Raw genomic sequence first — 19,057 nt, 5'->3', positions numbered from 1 at the left:
CTGGCTGTTCCTCCATCAGCACTATCTTTTTTAAAATTAATGAACTCATCCAGTGGGTTCTTCAGTTGTTTCTTCAGTTTCAAATATTAATTTCATGCAAATTTTCACTTGTGGTCTTGACTTCTCCCCAGTTTGCACAGATCTCTTTTAAAATGGGTGTTTGGTTCCAGACATCATCCAGCTGTTTTTTGGTTGCCAGGACAGAATAATGACCTCCAGAACTTCTCATATTCTTAAGTTTCAAAATGCCATTTGTCTCAGAATTACAGAACACCAAGTCATTTAGGTTGAGTTGCTATAGCCATCGCTCCTTATTTTGTGTTGGTCCACTTAATTTTTCTTGTTCTCTACTTCAGTTGTTTTTATTGATTTTAATTGATTTCAGATAGTTTCTCCCATTTAACAAGTTATTCTTGAATTATTGTTCTACCTTCCGATTACGTTTGCACTATCCTGATGTAGTTTGCCACTTCTATAAGGATATATTATGTGATATCGCTGAAGCTGTTGAATAAAAATAGCGAATGCCATCAGTTCCTTGTTAACTAGGAGGGGTGGGGACAAACTAAATGCTGGGAAAACATAATTGGTGTCCGATTGCCACTAATTCCATGAAAATCCAGCTCATAGCAGCGCAGATGTGCTGTGAACAGTACGAACGGGTAAAGAGGCTTCCAAGCAGTACCGGGGAATGCAGCGCGGAGGCACGAATCTGGTTGTGTAAAGAACGTAACCAGGTTTGTTTCGTCTGGACTACTTAATCTTGCCTGTATGGAGCTGGTGTTCTTGTTTTTACCTTGTGCTGGGGATGAACTAAATGATGCTCATAGACACGTTGGAAAATAAGTTCATCTCTGATGCTGAACACACGCTACAAACATTGCTGTGCATATATCATGACAGTTTAATGTAGGGAGGTTGTTACTTATTGGGAATTATTTATGGGTTTTTTGGTACTTCAAGGGAGAAGGAGTAAAAACTGTGACTTTTGAGTGGCAATCCTAATGTAATATAAAAGGAGAATTCTGGAGTGTTCTGTGAATGTTGAGGTCTCTCGCTGCACACAAATATACCAGAAATGACCAAAACAATACCCTGAGTTGTCATGTGAATCTGAATGAAGTACTTAAGCGTAATTAAGTCATAACACTTAACGTGAGATTTTTCTTACAGGCAGCAAAACTGGGAAATATCAACTGAAATGTTGGTTTGGATTTTTTGAACCGCTTATTAATCTGAAAGGTGCTGAAGTGACTCTCTTTTCTAAAAGCAAAGTCACCCTTGGCCAGTAATGAATATCTTAAGAAAAACAATTAAATGGCAGAGCCACCAGTTAAGGTCACAACTTGGATCCAGCGCGTGGGATACAATTCCTGTTGGTGTGGGGTTTTTAGTTATAGCTATAGAACAGCTATAGAACAAATAATGTTTGGTTAATTTCTTTTAATTGACTGACCAACCCATGTTTTACCTCTGGGTGAAGTTGTGTTAATAGGTGAAAGATCAGTAACGAGGATTAATTCCACTTACTGTGTGCAGCGGTGACATAGAGAAACTGAGGACTTTCTGGGTTTGGGTGATTCATCCATCTAAACAGTCTTTGTCTTCTGGTGATACATGCAGGGAGGAATTCTTACTCTATTCTGATTCTTTAAACAGGTAATGATTTGGTTGTTTTATGTCATTCATGGCATAAACTTCTTTGGTCTGGTGTGCCACCTTTTGTAGCCGGACTTGAGGATTTTCAACTGGAAACAAACTCAGGGACAGTTTCCTTCTGTACACATAAGCAAATTTTTTTCTATTGAGCAATCTGTTATTTCAATAATAATGGAAAAAATGCGGTGATCCAGAATCCTTTTGCCAGAAACTGAAAGGGTAAAGATGGGGTTTTCGTTTAGAATGCAAATATTTCTTTTTCCTAAGATACGTTTTTCTTTCCAGAAAGCCTTTTCTGATGTAATCGCGTTTCTGTCTGGGTACGGTTGGGTAATCTTGTAGTTCATGGTGCGATGCATAATGCAGTGTATCTAAAATAGTTCTATAATTTCATTTCTCTCCATTAATAGTGTTCTTCGTAGTCTTATACAGACTGGTCCTGTTTTCAGTGCCTTCTGTGTTTTAAATTAGTGTTCCTGTGCACGTTGATTCTTAGATTGGGGTTTCCCAGCCACTCCGGAACGCATGTGTCTCTGTTGGGGCTCCGGATGGAACGGGCTGACTCTTTATTGGAGTCCTGTCTAAGAGGCTCCCCATGAAGCTGAAAGTTCCCCTGACTGTGTGGCCACAGATCCGGGGTCACCAGGGGCCACCATCATTCCCCTTGAACAGCAAATTGTGTGCAAGTGGATAATTTGCTGCAAAAATCACTGCTCTGCAGGTATAGCCTTTCCCTTGCTTCTAGGCAGAGTGTGTTCATTTCAGGGTTATTTTTAGTAGTTTTCGACCATTCTCTGAAATTTTAGAGGTGTTTCAAAGTTTGTACTTGCAGAACTTTTTTGCTTAAGTTGTCTCAAACTCACATCTTCCTGAGGTGTTACTGCTGATGTGGCCTAAAAAGCCATCAGAATGTTGGGTGGGCATTTTTATTAACTCTTGAAACATACGTGAAAGGCTGTGGGGAAATCCCTAAACATCTCATACGCTTTTATTCCGCATGTGCTCCTCTAGCAGCCACAAACCAGAGCCTGTAGCAAAGCCCTCTGGTTGCTGCAGGCTCCCTCCCAGCCGTGCTTTGCAGTCCTGTTGCTGACAGGTATTTCAGTTCAGTCGTGTACTGGGTCACATAAATGTTTTCCATCCTTCTGTGTTCTTTATCAAAGCTGTTTGGGGTCTGATAAACCCCCCAGTTTCTGTCTTGATACTTTCCTGCAATATAAAGAAGGTGTAATACCTAAATACAGTGGCTTGTATAACTGGAGGGGTGAATTTGTGCTTTCGCCTTTATCGTAGAAATAGTGGAAAAATTTGGTGAATTTCAAGATAACTTTCAAGATTGACATCAAAATTTTCCTATTAAGATATGAACTGAATGTGGTCAAACTGTTTGCTTGTGCCCTTTAGAAATAAACAAAGGAAAAGAAATTCATTCTTTACAAATGCTACCGCAAAGCTATAAAACAGTTTGAATTTAAGGAATGCAACTTACACCTTTTTGGAAACTCGGGTTGTGCTCAAACACCTTTTTTTTTTTCTTCCTCCCCCTGCCCTCCAATTACTTTGTGTTTTATAGTAGATCACACGCTGTGTATTTGCTGGAGATGGAGATGTTGAATTGTTAAGTTAGTTTTTAAGATCATGTGGTTGAGTTCTTTTTCGTTTAACTTGGCTGCAGCAAAAAATTTATGCGGCTTTTTCTTAAACCGTTGCCAAAATAATACCTGAGTGTGCAACCGGTAAGTCTGTTTGTAAAAGAAGTTCTGTAAAAACCTCTGAAAAAAAACCTTTTCTAATACATTTGACTCTGTATTCCTGCTTCTGCAGTTCTGTGTGGGTTTCATGCAGCCACTGAGAAAAGATTATTCAACTGAAGCAACTTGGGATGAATTCACCAAAACTACACGTTTGATTTGTTGATAACTCGCATGGTCAGTAGTGTCACAGAATGTCACGCTTTTTTCCTGGGTAGACTCATCATTTCATGTATCCACGTTCTGCTGCTTTCTGAAACGTTACCGACCCCATGTTTGCTGGTAACCCCGTTAGCCAGACAATGCTGGGTTTGGAAACAGAGCAGGAGCTTGGGGCCAGAGTTTATACTGTATACACGCTGGTGATGGACAGTGGTCTGCACCTGACACCTGAGAGCCAGGAGAGAATGTGGGTTTAGTTTGAGGTGCCAAGAAGTAGAGCAGTTCTCCCTCGAAATACATTTCCAGAAAGATGTTCTGGAACGATGTTGCGGTTTCTGCTGTGTGAACATAGGATGAAAACCTGAAATTGTTCTAGAAATCTTCGTTGCTGTGCTGTTTGTTTCCAAGGGTTATGCTGAACTCGCTAAATATTTCAGTGAACGGTTCCTCAGCTTGCACTGGCTCCTGGTACTGAATGATGGAGCTTCAAGGAAACATCAACACCAGACGGGGAACTGGAAGGGCTGGGGGCAGGGGACAAAAAATGGCTCTAAGGTGTTGCCAACCTGTATTTAATGTAAAAAAGATCTTGAGCTGGTTGTGCTTTACTGCATCTGAATGATTTCCTGATTGTCGTACAGAGCTGCATTATATATTGACCTGTGTTGTTGCTTCAGAACCTTCATTGAAATAAATCACAGTGTCTGTGTGCTATTTGTTCAGGCTGGTTTGTCTGCTGTCTCTCGTAAGCGCGAAGCCCAGGTTGAGAGGCAAACAGAACCTTTTCCAGGCAAACAAGACAGGCACCTGATTGGTTTGTCTGTATTTTGTATTCATGTATGGTCCTCTCATTTCCCCCCTTCCCCACCTTTAATAGCTGTACGGGTGCACAGAGAAGTGGAATTCCCTTATCTTGTTTTGGTTTTTCATCTCGCCTGCGTGGGTGGACTCGCAGAACCAGTGTTCTGCATCTCCCTACTTTGCAACAAGCCTCGTTCCCCAGGATTGCAGATCTGTTACTTTGAGCATTGGGAAAAACAAAAGGCTGCTACTGGAAGAAGATTGAAGAACTGAAGCTGACAAAGGTAAGCCGACTGCTTAGAACCTCAATTTGACACCACAAACAACCATTTTGTCTTGGCAGCAACACTTATTCCAATATTTACCTTTACATCAGCAAACTCCAGCAGTAAAACAGTGCTTTTCCACTAACTTACCACAAGAACACACATCTGTGTATAGAATATATGAAGTATCTCACTGGTTGCTCTTGCATATTTCAGAAACAGTTCCTAAGCAGCAGAAATAAAGGTAACACTGTGAAGCACAGCTGAAGTTTGCAAAGTACCACGGCTTTGTTACTAGAGGTTGGATCCTGTTGGCAATCCTTGGACAGTTAATTCACTTCTGTACAAATACAATCTGCTGATAAGATGTTAGTGGAGACAACTGTTGATTCGACTAAAAGTGGACTGCTGCATTTGGGCTTCTGACATATTATTTTTGTGTTAATTTATGACCCCAATGTTGCAATGCTTGACTAGGCCAGTAAATATTGCCAGACATTATTAACGGGGAGGGAATAGGTGTGGCAGACACAAGTCTTCTACGTTCTTAATATTTTATTGACCAGAATACTGGATGGGCTTTCATTTTTAGTCGGTTTTCTTTTCAACAAAACTCTTTTTTTTTCCCCATAGAAGTTAAGCACAAGAGGATGTGTTGTTTTGAGTTCTGTCAGCTCTTTAGGTAACATACATCAAATGTTGATGTTTTCCAATATGCTGCAGTTAGTTTCACAGTATCATAGCTGCAGTTTGGTGCATCACACCCATTTCATTTCAAACATGAGTCTGAGAGACAGTATAGCAGCTGCAGTCATTGCTCCCGTGAGGATAAGGCTGATGTATATTCCTTTACATTGTTCCCTTTCCAGCCAAGTAAGTTCTCATGTTTTGCTACATTCCCTCTTTTCTTATTTTTATTGGGGTTTGGAGTATTCACATTTCAGCCTTGTCTGTTTTGCAGGTTATTTGTCTCGATTCAGTCAAGTGAAGTGGATGCCTATGGAGCGCTACCTTAGACCCATGAAAAGCAGACACTAAAAGACCAAGCAAGTAGAGTAAACCGAGAGAGCCATCTGTGTTTGACGCCTGTTGTAGTCTTCTGGTGGCAACTGTTCAGAAGACTTGATTCTTGTGGTCACAGGGAAGGAAGGTCCAGCCGCAGGCATGTAATAAATGAGGCTTAATAAATGATTCCAAAAAGCTGCGTTTATGTGTTTGCTTTTACTTGTGATTGCTCAATTAAATACTGAGAAGCTCTAGGGTGAGTCTCTAGATGTACCTCTTGGTTTTCCACTGCTCTTTTGCGTTGCGCAGGCTGACTTGGAATTCTGACGCTAACTGGAGGGACCAAGTTTTCAAGGGAGAAATAGGAAGAGATTCTTGTGCTTCTCAAAATACCCTGGTGCATTGCAGGCATTTCCAGGGAGCCTTGCAGGCTTTGTTTGCACAGTCTAATTTAAACAAACCCAGGAAGTTTTAAATGAAAAATACAGGGGAGAGGTAGGCGAGAGGTACTCGCCAAACATTTCCCTACTTGCGCAGCATGAACACGTTTCTGTTGTGACTTTGTTTGCAGAGACTGGGGATTGGAATAGGATTGTGGCCAAAGTTGAAGCATCACACCGTATTTCAAGCTGCTACAAGAAATTAACTATTTAACACTTTGCTAATGTTGTGTGTACACTCGTTGCCTCCCAGCATGAAAATAAAGCAAATAATTGCAATAAGCTTTCTGCCTAGGAGAAGTTACTGTAATATAATGAGAAACTTGGTCCTGCACTTTGAGTAAACAGAAGCACGAGGAAGCTGTTGGAAGGAGGACGGTGTTCCATTAAATACAGGAAAACCATTAAGAGGGCTGTGTGTCCATTGCCTGCAGCTCAGTGATGCAGCTCAAGCTGATGTGGTGCCGTTACGTAGCAACTGGACCACACCTCCTCCTGCCGAGAGATGCTAAAGAGCCCTTTGAGCACTATCTGCTGTACTGCAAGGGAACTGCACCATTTTTAATGACCACAGCATTGCCAGCTGATACTTTCTTCTTTTCCTGTGGAACGGCAAGGAAATTCTTCACTCTCTCTCAAGTAATCCTGTTTTTGCGTCTGTGTCTGTGTAATAATCCCGTTTATATTGCAGAAGAGGACTGTGTTAATTTTAAACTAAATACTGGATTGTATCTATCAGTGCATTTTATTCTGTTTCAAAGTAAGTTTTGGATTAAAAATAAGCATTCTTGTCCACCTGATGCTCTTCTCATTTAGCACTCCTGTACGGTGGTATTATGTTAACATTTTGGAAGATTTCTCGAGGATTTGAGCATGTTTTTTCTTCTCGCTTAGACTTTGCAAATGACTGAAAAGCTTTCCCCACTCCTAACCTCTCTTCTGTTGTGCAACAAAAGAGCTTTCCTTTAAACATCTTGGTTTCCAAGCACAAGAAATCGTCTCTGGGCATTACTGAACTTAAGGTGTGATGAATCCTCTTATGCCAAGTTGAATTTTTTGATGTATGCTGTAGATGAATGTTTAACTTAGCTAAAACAAGCGTGGAGCTAGTATTGTTGACAGTTTCTCTTTAAGGTGGTTTTGTTCGGATCTTGGGTTTTGTACAAAAATTAGATGTATATGGATGCTAAGTCTGCACTGGATGTCGCAGCTTGACTTTGTTTTGTCGAGGCTGTTTGCTGCCCATCTTAAACAGATTGTTATTGCATTATGACAGTAGAAACACCTTATTCTGGCCTTGTGAGCCTTTTAAGCTACCTGAAAACTTACTGATTTGTTGATTTGAATGTATTGGTTTCTTACTATAGCAACTTAGCCGTTGTCATTGGGCTTTGGTATCAGGCTGGGGAGGGGGGGAAAACAGCCATTGCAAAATAATGCTGTTGGTGTTGCTGTACTTTGAGGTTTCCTTTATTCTGAGCATTTAAAAAACAGATCCTGGCGTAGTTCGGAAGCTTGCAGCAGCTTGTGACTTGAGTACATCAAAACCAATAGCTTGCCTAACCCAATAGAAAAGCGTGTACTTGGAGCTGCGCCTATACAGTAAATCTGTGGCAGTATCATGAAAACGATATCAAAATGCAAATATACCATTTTGTTAACTTGATAATGCTTATGCATCCCCTCCCCCTTCTGTCTTTATAGGTCTACGAGGGCTAATCAATCTTGGGAACACATGTTTTATGAACTGTATTGTCCAGGCACTTACCCACACTCCACTGCTGCGAGATTTCTTCCTCTCCGACAGGCACAAATGTGAAATGCAAAGCCCCAGCTCATGTCTGGTCTGTGAAATGTCTACGCTTTTTCAGGAGGTGAGTGCTGGCTGCCGCAATAGCATTGGCTTTCTGCAGACACCGACGGTTTCTGACCCTAAAAGGGATTGTGTTCTGTGTGCAAATATAACGGGAATGCAAATTGTTTCCCATCAAGGTGTAGAAAATAGAGCAGCAAAGGTTGAGTGAGACCCTGCTGTCAAAAATACCCAACCGCTGAACAGGGAACTATTACTCTTTTAGGACCTATTTTTAAGTCACCCTTGTTTAGGCAAAGCTGATGTTGGAAATAATTACAGTGGTGCCTGCTCTTCTAAGGCTGATCTGAAGGTCTTTAGTCTTCAAGCTGAATGTGTGTTTTAATTAAAGGTGCAAGTTGTATAGAAAACATGTCACAGGCTCTTTGGATGATAATGGGAGTAAGAATAAAGCAATAATATATAGCTTTGTGATTAAAAGCACTGGATTATATAGGTCTGTATAAATATTTTAAAGATCTTGGTTCAGTGCTTTCTAACGGGGAGAAACATCTTTGCTGTTGGCTCTTTTGTGGAAACCCATTAATGGCTGGGAGAATGTAGAAAAGTGAATGTGTTGATGCAGTTTGTACCTTGCACGTACGAGTTGCTGCTCTTTCCCTTTCTGGCCCAGCTGACGGGCTTTCCAAGGTGCCTTTTGCTGTAGGTCGAGTCTGGGCTGGGTGGAACAGGCACAGTGTTTTCCATAATAAAGAGCCAAAGAGCTTTGTTAACTACCTTAGATCCACATCAGTAACCTAAGGGCTATGGCTGGATGTGGGTTTCTAGTTTTAAGATGTCTTTAAAAACAAGCAAACACATCCCATCCTGTGCCTTTCCCTCAGTGATGGATCTGATTTCTTGGTAAATAGGAACAAACCAAAAACACAACCCCAGAACTAAGTTCTCATCCATGCTGGCCCAGAGTGTTTAAGATAGCTGGAGATGTCTTTTGTGGATGTGCTATCATGGAAGTTCATTCAAACAGAGGCCAACCTAAAATAGCTTTACCTTTATCTTGTGGTTTTCAGTTTGATTTTACTTCTGTGCCTTTTTCACCAGAGATGATTCTTTTTGGTCATTGCAGATGATTTAAAAATATGTGGAAGGTAAAATCTCCTGTAGCCATTCCAGTACAAAGTTGTTTTCCACTCATACTCAGCATCCATGTGAATTTGCAACATTTTTAATGCGGCTTATCAGTCATTAGTTGTGTGTTATAGGCCTAATATTTTGTTGTATTTTGCAGTTATTCCTGAGTCTGTCAGGAGAGGAGGTAAAAACAAAAGGCAGGCAATGCCAATAGGTAGCAGCTGCAGGATGATTGAAACCAGATGTGCAGTTAAATGGAGAAATATCGCTTTGCCTAAATAAAAAACAATAGCCCCTAGTATAGAAATACCAGTTTCTGTACACTGTTAATATAGAAATTGATTTGCTCACTTAAAAAAAAGCGCTACTATTATAATCTTGGTATCCTTTCAGCAAATTGTGGTATAAAGTCTCATTCTGAAGAATGTCACCACGTTTGGTTTATACACATGCATTTTTTATAAAAATCCCTTGGGAAAGGGGAAATGAGTATTACGTTTCAGATAGAGGGGCTGGAGGAAACATCAGACCTGTCTAGGTAATGATTTTATTTCCATTTTTGCACGCGAGGCCCTGTTGATGGCCTCGTTTTCCTTTGGCCAGACCATGTACAAGCGCGTAACAAAGAACAGGCTGTTACCCAAAATGGGGCTTAAATGCAGCATTCGCATTAGTTTCAATTCTAATCAAGTTTAATTTCACGCACAACTTGGGGAGTCGCGGCCTTCGTTTTCCCTGGTCAAAATTCCTGCCTGTGCTTACGTTAGTTCCAATAATTAACGTTCTGCAATAGGAGCGTAAATGAAGGAGGGAAGAGCCATATAGCAGACTGAAGGCCGCAGTGCAGTGGTCTCTGTCCTTATTTCACGTTGAAATACTGCAACAAAACAACAAAAAAATGACTCGACCACCCAGTAAAACTGACGCTTAGTCCTCCCCAAGCAAAACTGTGGTGTCTGTAACCAACTCAGTAGATTTTTCACTTGCAAGCAGTAAATACCATGTTACATTTATAGCTCTGCCAGCGCTCGTTGTAAGATTCTGTTTCCCAGTGAGTTTTAATTTCTCTACATTGAGAATTAAAACCAAAATATTGCCTTTTTGGAGCAGACTGGTTATGTGTCGTGCCCCAACTGTACGCAGTGGTTACGATGAAGGTTCCTGCTCTGTCTTTGCAGATAAGAGATCCGAACGAAGGAAAGCTAACCAGCGGAGATTTCAGTGCGATGGTTAAGAATTCCTTTGTAATTGAATTACTGGGAAAACCTTGATTCAGGTTCTGTCTTGTTTTTACGTAGCTTTCCCACCGGGATTAACCAATGTAGTTATCCCAAGGCATCTCACCCGGTGACAAACGATCAGGGCAAGGGTTAAAACTCCATCTCCCCTCCACCCTGCTTTTCTGGAGGTGTGATCTTAGGCAAATGGAATGCCACGGGCTCTGGCAAATGCACTAAGAAGCTCCAGGAGAGACCGTTTTGAACATTAAACGAAACTCACTGTACATAAACAAGCAAGCTTTGCTGGTTTGCTTCTTAAACAGAAAACGCTTGTCCCTTTTTAAAGATCATTTAGCTCTATAGGCTGTGTGATTTGCCTGTGATAAATAGGAAGCTACAAAGTTCTACCTCAAAGGAGGTTGGTGGTGAGTAATGAGTGTCAGATGGTTCTCAGAAGGTTTTTTTTCCTGGTAGCTTTTCTTGTGAATATGCCAAGCATTGAATCTCTGTTTGTTTTAAAAATATCTGACTGCATCCATTAACATTCTCATTTATGCTACTTGAAACCTATTTCTCAATAGAGTCATGACATGAATTACACTGCATAAGAATGGAAAGGATTTGGGAATAACAGATAGTGGTGAAACTGGATGGAGGGAAGAGAAAACACACAGAATCCGTTCATTGAGCCTTTTGGCGGAAAGGGTTTGTGCGCTACTTTTTACCTACTGGTATTTGTGTGTTAGTTTTGCTTTGCCAAATTTGAAGATGGTCCGCACCCTAAGGTTTACCTGGATCCTGTACAGAGTGACCATTGGGGATGGTGGGATTGACGGGTCCGTTTTTTGGTGTGTTCTGGGACTGGAACAGCAAGAACAACTGGGAGTATCTGGCAGAATGTAAAGAACAAAACCTGCTTTATTCCCATCATTACTCATCCTCGTGAGCCCATCAAAGTGCACAGCACAGCTACGTGGAGAGTTGAGAAGTGAGGAGAAAAAGAAGAATGAATGAGATGATTTATGGCCTGGATGCTTGAAGATGTGCACTGTTGAAAGGGCCTATGTGTAAAATAAGTTACAACAAAGGTGCGAGGAAGAAAAAGTAGTTAATACTCTTTGCATAGAGAGGGGCCTTGCATTTTTTAATGGGAAATGCAGAGTTTGTGCCGATTTAGTGAAATCTTTTATGTGAAATAAGTACAGTACATACAGAGTATGTGCAAGCAAAATGTTTTTTCTGACCCCTAGAACCATTGCTCTTTGTTGAGAAGCCTCCAGTAGCTGTCATTTTCTTCCGAAAGGCACGTATATTACCCACTCCCTTTATGCACTGTAAATTTTCAGAACATTTCAAGTCTTGAGAATTTCTAAAAGGAGGTTTTAGCTTCTCAGATTGGACTGGAGCCTGATACAGGATTTATGCTTATAAGTTCTTGATTACAAAACTTGGAGACTGTTGAGTTGATACACGTGCGGGATGGATCAGACGGATCTGTTTGTTCACCTGACTGGGAAACTCCTGTGCGTGTGTTTTTGGCAGGAGGAGAAAAGTACAGATGTCTGGTGGTATGTTTGGTTTTTTTAAACCTGTAATATCGGTGTATTTTCAGTAACAATAATGCAAATTACAAAGCTTGCAATCCTCTTAAGTCCCTTATAGATTCTTCCTTTCAGAATCCAAGAGCAAGTGTCTTAAGTGCAAAGAAAGAATCTGTTATTTGGGTTGTGTGTAAAAAAGGAGGCCTTGAACCCTGGTTTGGGTCTCTTTTTTTCACTTCCCCTGGAGCAGCAATTAAACAGTGTATTACCAGGCATTTTCTAATTGCTTGAACTACTTCTCTCCGAAAACAACTGATACTGCTGAATTGAAAACAAATTTAAACAAAATAAATGTTTAGAATTGTATTTGGAAGAATTGGGCCATTGCAATGTTTTTAAAGGTGACTTGCAAATACATAATTGTTTGCACACTTTAATTTAAAAGTTGGTATAATACCGATTGAATAAGACTTCACGTGGACTTCTTTCCTCTCTGGGGATTGGAACAGCCCCGCTAAGTTGCTCTTCCCAGCAACAAGGAAATGTCAGAGATGGGATGGATGGAAACATTGCAGTTGAAATATTGTGATTGAATGTGCTCCGATTCTTTTGTTTCATTTTTGATTTATTAGAATACTGAAGCTGTCCCCCACGTATATTCAACAACGTTCTTACTGGGTGTGTTTCTAGTTTCTGCGTGATAATAGCCAATAATTTGATAAAGCCTCTTGTTAGGTTCTTCTAATCCTAATGAAGCACCAGAGAATGTAAATTCTGCTGGCAGGTCTATGTCTGCAGTGGAGTAATTACAGAGAGTACTGTTGGTTAAAATGACCGGAGAGCTCTGGGACTAATTGTAAGGAGTGACAGAACAGAGAAGTTTTATTGCTGCAGTTCCCTGAATTATGTTGCGCAGCAGCTGCGTCAGCAGATTTCAATTACCGTCCTACCGCTCCGGTCCCTTGGTGCCGTTCTTGTTGGCATCACGGTTAACTATTGATCCTTTTTATTTATAGGAGCGTTTTGGGTTGTTTGGCTGCAGAGGTAGATCATCTTGTTTGGAAAAAGCAGAGCTTGCAATGAAGAAATTTCCTTGCCAGGAAATACACTGAAACCATATAGAAAACCCTACAAATATGAGGAGTAGATGAGAAGGTTGTGCTACCTTTAGTCTACCCATCCCTCAAAATATGTGTTATATCTGGGCAGGTTTGTAGCACAATGCCTGTGCTTGCACGCATCTAAAATGCTCAGAGACTGGGCAGGGAGATACTTGGGGCTGATGAAGGAAACCTGCTCTTCCAATCAGAGTGAGAATTTGGGTTTTAAATCGTATTTTTGTTCTGTGTATTTGCTTCTTGCTGCCCTCTGTGTTTGGGAAGAGTAACTGAAAACAAACCGCCATCAATTTGATGGGATCTTGGCAAAACATAATTGTGGTGTTGCAAGCACCCTGTACTGGAAAATACCTTTTCTAAAGGTTAGTGAAACCAAATTTTCACTTATTAAAAAGAAATGCAGCCTGAAGGCCAAGTGAATAAACTCTTCTGGGCCTTTCCTGGCACCCTGCAGGGACAGCACAAGCATCTCTGGTTTGCTGTTGGAACCGATATGGTGGTTCAGGGCTTTTTGAACAGAGACAGAAGTAGTTTCACACAGGAAGGGACTGTTGGCTTTAGTCTCTGACTCTGGATGTCAGAATTGGCAGCAGAACTGAGGACCCAGGATGATGAAAATGAAGGGTTGCAGCAGTAGCACGTGTATGGAAATGGAGAGGGGACGGCAAGGAGCTGAACCTCAACCCATGGAAACACAGACCCTTAGGATGGGGTGTTGGGCTATTTCTTTTTTAAATGGGACCTGTTCTTTTAAAAAAGAAATCTGTTGGCAGTTATGTGTTGTCCCCCTGCGTGCTGATTTACCTCCCAGCTGTGTCACCGCTCAGCAGTGGTGTTTCCCATCACGGTTTTGCTGACTGAATAATTTCTCTGCAGTCTCTAATACGCTTCTGGCAAAACCACCCAGGGCAATTTCAGTCCCTCCGGTAGCCAGCTCATCAGATTCTGAGCGAAGCAGATTAAGAAGCAGATGCAGGAGCTGGTCCAGGACCAGTGACACCCTGACACTGGGGACAGGTGAATGAATGGGACCTTGCGCTCTGCAAATACTGTGCTGAATAAAGTCATTTCTATAAAGCTTTGTGCTGTTATAGGTGCACAAAGAAAGGCAAACAGTGGCATGAAGCTGCTGTCCTGCTTGGAATTCTTTCCGTAAGATGGGGCTTGGCAGAGCTGTTGGATGCAGAGTTTCCATGGTTGGGGTCGGCGCTGGCATCAATATTAACATCTTCAGTCTTTGTCCTGATTTTAGGGGGCAGGTAATTTGTGAATGAAATAGCTGATCTCTCACAAACGTAGGATTTTTTTGTTCTCCTCGCCAGGCTATTTTAATAAAAGCCAGTGGATCAGTAAGGAATTGTTGAGTGTTTGTGTCTGTTTCCCACCCTGCCCGCACCTTTTTTTGGCCAAACCATCACAAAATTATGACATTTCAAGGGAGAAAACAGAGGTGCTCCTCAGTAGTCCGTGATAAAAAGCTGTCTCCGTATTTTATTATTAGCGCCATCAGAGTTAAATGGTTTAAATTTATTTGACTAATTGCGCTCATTTAAAGTTTTTAATAATTAAACGCGCTGAGGCTGTGTAACTTGTTAACAGTCATGTCCTTTTCTTTGCTTTGAGCAGTTTTACTCTGGGCACCGATCTCCTCACATTCCATATAGGTTATTGCACCTGGTATGGACTCACGCACGGCATTTAGCAGGGTACGAGCAACAAGATGCACACGAGTTCCTCATCGCTGCGTTAGATGTGCTGCACAGACACTGCAAAGGTAAGGCTGGTCCTGAGCCTGCGCTCAACAAGGAATATTGCATCAAAAGCAGGTAGAACAATCTCTTCTCAAATCCAAGTGTAGTCTCTGCCAGTACAGCCCTCTTAAATTTCCTTTTAAAACGTTTGGTAGGCTTAAGGCAAAAGATTTATTTATAAATAAACCATTCTCGCTGGCAAAAATTACCTGGAGTTAGGGGCAGACAAGCCTGTACATTGATCTGAATCACCGTCGTGTTCTTCTCTTATTGGTTGTGAGTCACTGTCTTTTTCTTTTAAATTGCCGTTTTAATTCTATTTATACTGGAGGTAGTTAGAGCTCTTACTCAGTGTGTCGTGGGACTGATGAAAATAACATGAGAGAAGCTGTGGCTGTTCTGCTTAAATATTGTTCTAGTGTGTTTATGATGCCCAGTTGCTTACAGAAATGTGAATACGAAAAAGATCTTTAGTATCTGTTAGTACTCTTTAGTATCTTTTAGTAATCTGTATATAAAAAGACGTAATTGTCCAATACAGTAAAAGATGCTTTTAGAGGTGAAGTATCTAAGTCTTGAATTGATTTGCTACTCACATTAAATGCTGTATTTCATGTTAGTTAACTGAACTCAATCTGAACTGAAAATTTCCTGATCTGCCTATGTTTGATTGAGCTTGATTCACTTAAACACAGGAATTTTTACTCTTCTTGTAAGGGAGAAATAGCAGGGCCAAACAAATGCTTAGTCACTAGAAATAAGCTTTAAAGCACTCAACTTGCCTCTAGTGCTCCTAGAAAGGCACTTAGCGGTTAGTTTTTTGGCTTATCGGAGGAAATGTCAAAGGGAAGGCTGCTCCGAAATGTGTTCAAGTCTTGCTTTTATCTTGGAGTTGGTCTTACACGGGAGCAGATGTGCTTGCTCAGATTCACAATAGGTGCCCTCCGAAAGAGTCTTCTCCAAAAAGAACGCTTTGAAGGACGGGAGGACATAGAACAGTTCTTTCGTGATTATTAATGTCTTTCACTTGACGATCACTAACCGAAATGCAATAAGCCTAATGAAACTGGTGTGGAAGTACTGCAGGATGGAGTCTGTCCAGATACTTCAGCTCTTACTTAACGCTGAATAAACTCAACTGCAAACACAAATATTTCGTGGTTCCTATGAAGTTTCTGAAGCACTAATCTAGCCAATCTTGAAGCTTTTTCATCATCTTTGATATAAAACGATGTTCGTGTTTCTTCTGTACTTCCCGATTAGTTCACGAAGGAGTAGTGTATTCTTCTCAGACTTGTAAAGAACAAAACTTGCAGGAATAAAAGTCCCTGCACTCTTTTCAGACTGCTAAGAACCTGCTAAAGTTTGGCTTTAAATGAAGAATCTGGCTGATGTGTCTTCTGGAATTACCAACAAACTCAAACTCTCTCAGCACTTACTTTATTCTTGGTTATTCTTTACAGCCTGGATGAAAATGAAACTCTGGTCTGTCCTAAAACTGGGGGGGGGGGGGGGGAATACGTATCTATATATCTATATATATATCTTGGATATTCTTTGGAGAGGGTGTGTACACGTGTGAGATTCTTTTCCTACTGGGTAAATATCACAGATATGTTGAAAACATTCACTTCTGCATTGGTATAGAATTTCATAATGGTTTGGCCAACTCAAATTATGGGGTTTTGCACCTTTGCTACTGAGCTTTTGTAGGGTTGTGGGAAAAGGACCATTTACATGCAATGCAAGGGCTGAAATTCAGTTATTTAATGGATATCTTTAAGTTGGAGCTACTTGCATGGACATAATGAAGCTGCTGCATGATCCTTGGGATTGATGCACCCAGGTTTTTAAACTTCTGTTCCTGAAGAAATGGACTTTTATTAAACTATGTTGAATAATCTATACCACATCAAGGTCATTTAAAAGAAGTGGTTGAGCAGTTGTGTGGGAACCAAAGTAGTTCATGCAAACTAAAACGTCAAGTCTGATCATGAGAAACAGCTTTTGGAATAAAATAGTTTGCTATTTAATGAGGAGGTTTTCCCACGTCCATACTTGTGGATGCACACAGGTGTGTGACGTACACCTATGTAAAAATACTATTACTAATAGCGAGAATAAGTCCCAACGCTACAGTCAGCAAATAGTGCCTTCCCTGCTGATATTAAATATTTATTTCACTGAATCAAAAAAGCTTTTAAAGCTTCCAGTCAGTAGTAATCAAGTTCTACAATTAACACACAGTGAAGTAAAAGAGGATCACGGGGAAAATTTTGTCCAAAAGCCTTAGCTTTTGGCCATTATTTGTGATCACCAAGGCTTCAGGCACTGGGGTCAATGAAAGTGTCCCTTATGCTAAGAGCTGGGTAAATATCCAGTGATATTTGTTTGGCCGACATTGGTCATTTCTCCGTTTTCCATTCTGTTTGCTCAACTTCCTGGGAAGCGTCTTAGTGCGAGTCAGAAAAAGCTGTGAATGCTCGTTATTGATACATAGTATTAGTGACGCAGTTCAGAACACGGGGGGCCAAATAAAGTTGGTGTTAATAGTGTCGTGTTTTGATAAACGCCCCTTTTAAAATCTGGCAAGTTAAAAATTCCTTTTTCTCATTTAAAATACATAATGGAAGTTGGAGGCAAAACTTCCAAAACCAAAAGCAATGTTGTAATGTATAGCTGTTTGTACAGTTATGTATGATTTACCTTTAGTAGAATATTAAATGCATACATATTTCACAGAATCACAGAATGGACTGGGTTGGAAAAGACCTCAGAGATTATCAAGTCCAACCCTTGGTCCAACTCCAGTCCATTACTAGATCATGGCACTAAGTGCCATGGCCAATCTCAGTTTAAAAACCTCCAGGACAGTGAGTCCAGCACCTCCCTGGGCAGCCATTCCAATGCTGACCACTCTCTCTGCACAGAATTGCTTTCTAATCTCCAGCCTCAGTTTCCCCTGGCAGAGTTGAAGTCCATGCCCCCTTGTCCTATTGCTGACTGCCTGGGAGAAGAGCCCAATCCCCACCTGGCTAGAACTGCCCTTCAGGTAGTTCTAGAGAGTGATGAGGTTAATTTGAACCAGTTAATATGCTTAGTTATTGTACAGATGCAGTAGTAACTTCTGTTTCTTTTAAAGAGTTGCGTTTAATTTGAACCCAGACTTCTAAACTTTTTCTACCATTCTCCGGATTACATTCGTATCTATATTGGTGTATTTTTAAGTTGGGTTTTATGCTCGCCAGTCTCTCACAAGAACTCACTGATTTCCCTAGTAGTGACTATGACCGGCTTTCAAACTAAAGATGTATAAAACTAAAACCTCCTTCGTAAGACAGAAATGTTGAGGGGAACCTTGAGCACACCAATCTACCAGCTTCTAGTTCTCAGCTGCACAATTTACCTCCTCTCAGCATCTGTTAGATATCGACAAGCCTCAGTAGGTGGGAATCTTATTTTATTTTTCCCCTCCTTTCCAACCAAATGTCATGGGAAATAATGCTGAGTGTGGGTGATGCCCTTCTGTGTTGCTGGGAACCAGCTCGCAGGGGATTCTTTTGAGACCCTCTCATCACTGATCCTAATTGACTTGTGTAATTGAAAAGGGGGTGTTTGTTCTGCCTGGGGTGGCTGGGGAAGGTGTCCAAGGGGACATCCCCTGTGGAACGGGGACAATCTCTACACACGGGTTCTCTGCTTCTGCCCCCTTGAAACAAAATGGAGATGATGTTGCAGATGCTGAGGTGATGGGGATGTGGCGGTTGCGTGTTGCTGCTTTAAAAAGGAAAAGCGCAAGTTTTAAAAACATGGATAAAAAACCATCCTTTTTCTAAATCCACATGTAGGCTTTAAAGCTTATAAGTGATCTTTTTCCAAAGGTGAAGAATGTCCTGTGCAGTCTTTATACATTATGCCCTATTCATTAGCATAATTGAGACCTTATAAGTATCTTAAGTTCAGGAAGATTTAGCTGAAATTCCCATCAAGAAGCGCCTGAGACACGGGGTCTGACAACCCTCAACTTGAACCTCAGACATTTGAAGTCTGATTTTTAGAGCATTTTGTTCAAGAACCATTTTGAGGAAACAATGTGCTTTCCTTGGCAATTCAAACAGAAGTTTCTATAACAGGCAGCTGAGCGAGGGCTTTTCGGGGGCATTGAGCATCTAATTAACTGATCTGGCCCAGTGCAGCTTAGGAGATACCACCTGTCTGCTTTTCCACACTTAATATCAGGTGGAAGCTTTGTCAGTTTATGTAATATTTTTCAACAAACTTCTAAAGCTTCATTGGAAAACCAAAATGTATTCCTTCCTGCTGCAAGGAGGCTCCAGCACCTTAGACACAAGAAAAGTGATGGTTTTTTTCCCCTGTGCTTTTAGTTTCTTCAGGTATT

The 19,057-nt window shown here is 41.0% G+C and overlaps 1 protein-coding gene across 3 annotated transcripts in view; it reads left to right on the top strand.

Annotated features, from left to right (window-relative positions):
* Nucleotides 1–19,057, top strand: part of USP22 (ubiquitin specific peptidase 22) — a 92,145-nt gene that overhangs the window by 59,805 nt on the left and 13,283 nt on the right. For all 3 annotated transcript variants that reach the window (XM_065850457.2, XM_071815336.1, XM_065850456.2), the window contains 2 exons: nt 7,789–7,958; nt 14,534–14,681. In XM_065850457.2, the coding sequence (XP_065706529.1) occupies nt 7,789–7,958; nt 14,534–14,681 (318 nt within the window). The remainder of the gene's footprint in view (nt 1–7,788; nt 7,959–14,533; nt 14,682–19,057) is intronic.

The sequence above is a fragment of the Patagioenas fasciata genome, chromosome 15, assembly GCF_037038585.1.
Source record: "Patagioenas fasciata isolate bPatFas1 chromosome 15, bPatFas1.hap1, whole genome shotgun sequence".
Lineage (NCBI taxonomy): Eukaryota > Metazoa > Chordata > Aves > Columbiformes > Columbidae > Patagioenas > Patagioenas fasciata.
The sequence above is the reverse complement of the archived record's forward strand: the minus strand, read 5'-3'. Positions and strand labels throughout refer to the sequence as shown.